The sequence below is a fragment of the Buceros rhinoceros genome, unplaced genomic scaffold (genome assembly GCF_000710305.1).
Source record: "Buceros rhinoceros silvestris isolate BGI_N320 unplaced genomic scaffold, ASM71030v1 scaffold23416, whole genome shotgun sequence".
NCBI lineage: Eukaryota > Metazoa > Chordata > Aves > Bucerotiformes > Bucerotidae > Buceros > Buceros rhinoceros.
In genome coordinates, this window is record NW_010416096.1 from 1 (window position 1) to 1,839 (window position 1,839).

The 1,839-nt window shown below is 58.1% G+C and overlaps 1 protein-coding gene across 1 annotated transcript in view; it reads left to right on the top strand.

The window, feature by feature from the left end:
* Positions 1-297: 297 nt before the first annotated feature.
* The window catches only part of PALB2 (partner and localizer of BRCA2), a gene marked incomplete at both ends in the record, with an annotated part of 8,693 nt that continues 7,151 nt past the window's right edge, over positions 298-1,839 (top strand). The window contains one exon of the mRNA XM_010137685.1: positions 298-1,831. Coding sequence (XP_010135987.1) covers positions 298-1,831 — 1,534 coding nt within the window. The remainder of the gene's footprint in view (positions 1,832-1,839) is intronic.

Consider the following 1,839-nt stretch of genomic DNA (forward strand, 5'->3'; position numbering starts at 1 on the left):
AGCCCACCCTGCCGAGGCGGGGACGGACCCCAGCTCTGCTGACCACCAAACTCCCCTGTCCCCTCTCTGGGGCTGCTGCCACATCCGCTGTCCCCAAGCCCACAGCTGCTCTTCCAGCGCTGCTGAAGCATTATCTGCAGTAGCACCTCCCCTCCTTTCCTCCTCCCCAGGTCTGCAGTGCTGATCCCTGCTGTACGATCCCACTCCTAGCAGAGCTGTCTGGTTTTGCTGGGTGATGTTTTCCTTGGACAGGACTTTGCTGGGAGTTCGTTATGCACGCGATGTTTTTTCCCACAGGCTCTCGAGATAATGTATCTCCTAGTGCTGACAATCCTGGAACCTCTCGGCTACAGACTAAAATCTGCTCTGATCTTGACACAGAGGAGAAAACATCCGTCCCGTGTAAACCCGTTCCCGAATTCTCTGGTAAGGAGGCTGGCCCGCAGGACAGCTCCCAGGAAAACCTGAGCTGTGGCAGCGTAAGACCAGCCCCTGAGGAGAAACAACCCCAGACCTCCAGAAGCTTGATGAAGCTGCGGAGATGGACGAAGGCCCTAGTGCTGGAGGAAAGGGAATCGGTGTGTGATGTGCGTCCAATCCACGCTGATGAGACGGTGAAAAATCCAACTGCCGGTACAGCAGAGCTTTGCTCACCAGTCTTCAGGCGGAGCAGCCTGTCAAACGCTGAGGAGAATGCTCAGAGAGCGGCCAGGCCAGCGCTTCTGCAGAGAGAAGGGAAAGGTGTCACTGCTCCTGCTGCGGCCTTAGTTGCTGTACAGGACATGCCTGAAGCTCGTGTGCCTCCAGGAGTGCCAGAGCCACTCCCATGGGTACTGGGGGACAGTGGCCATGTCTGGCAGCCCAAGTCCCCAGGTGCTGTGGGCGCCACTGGTGACCGTGAGCCTGCACAGCCGTGTCCAGACACCAGTGACTCTGTTTTACTTGACACCAGTGGCGCTGGAGGAAAAGAATCCTCCAGTACAAAGCAAACGGGTGGTGAGAGTGTGCCTGAGGGTGAGGGAGAGCTCCATCCGCTCCTGGAGTTACTGTCGGAAAACGAAGTGTCGCCTGTTGACGGGAACAGCACTATAACCAACCAGAGCCACGGAGGAAACCCCGGTGGCACCAGCAGCTTAAAGCCTTTTCCTACAGACCTGGGCAACGTTGAAGAACTGTCAGAGAATCAGCAGCTTGAAATTCAGTCACAGCATTCCCAGCTGGGGAAGGCAACAGCTCCTGAAAGCGCCCTGAGCTCTTGCACGGTGGTCGAGGGGCTTCTCTTCCCGGTCGAGTACTACGTCAGGACAACGCGACGCATGTCCAGCTGCCAGAGGACAGTGGACCTCGATGCTGTCATCCTCAGCCAGCTGGGCAGGAGCAAGAAGGGCCAGCGAAGTAAGAGCAGGCAGAGAGATGCACACTCCGATCACCCTTCACAAGACAGAGCTGAAGATGGTTTGGGGTCGGAGGGTGCGGCATCCCCTTTCCTCGGTGCAGACAAATCCTGGAGCCCTCAGAACTCCCTTCCTGCCTCCAGCAGCAGCAGCTCTTCCCTAGGGTCGCTTTCTCAAACCAGCACAAAGCGAGGCCAGAGGCGATCCCAGGGGAAACGCAAGGGAGGAAGCAGGTCCAGCTGCAGAGCCCTCGCACATCCAGAGTCCCAGCAGCTTAGAGAGAGTTTGAGTCTCCCAGCCCCAGGGGAAAGCAGCAGCCTGCAGTCAAACGAGTGTCAGAGCAAGAAGGACAACTGCGAGGCTGACCTGAGAAAGCCATCCTCGGAGGAGAGCAGGGGCTCTGCTGCTGCAGCTCCTGCACCTGGCGAGGCAGAAGGGGCTGGGG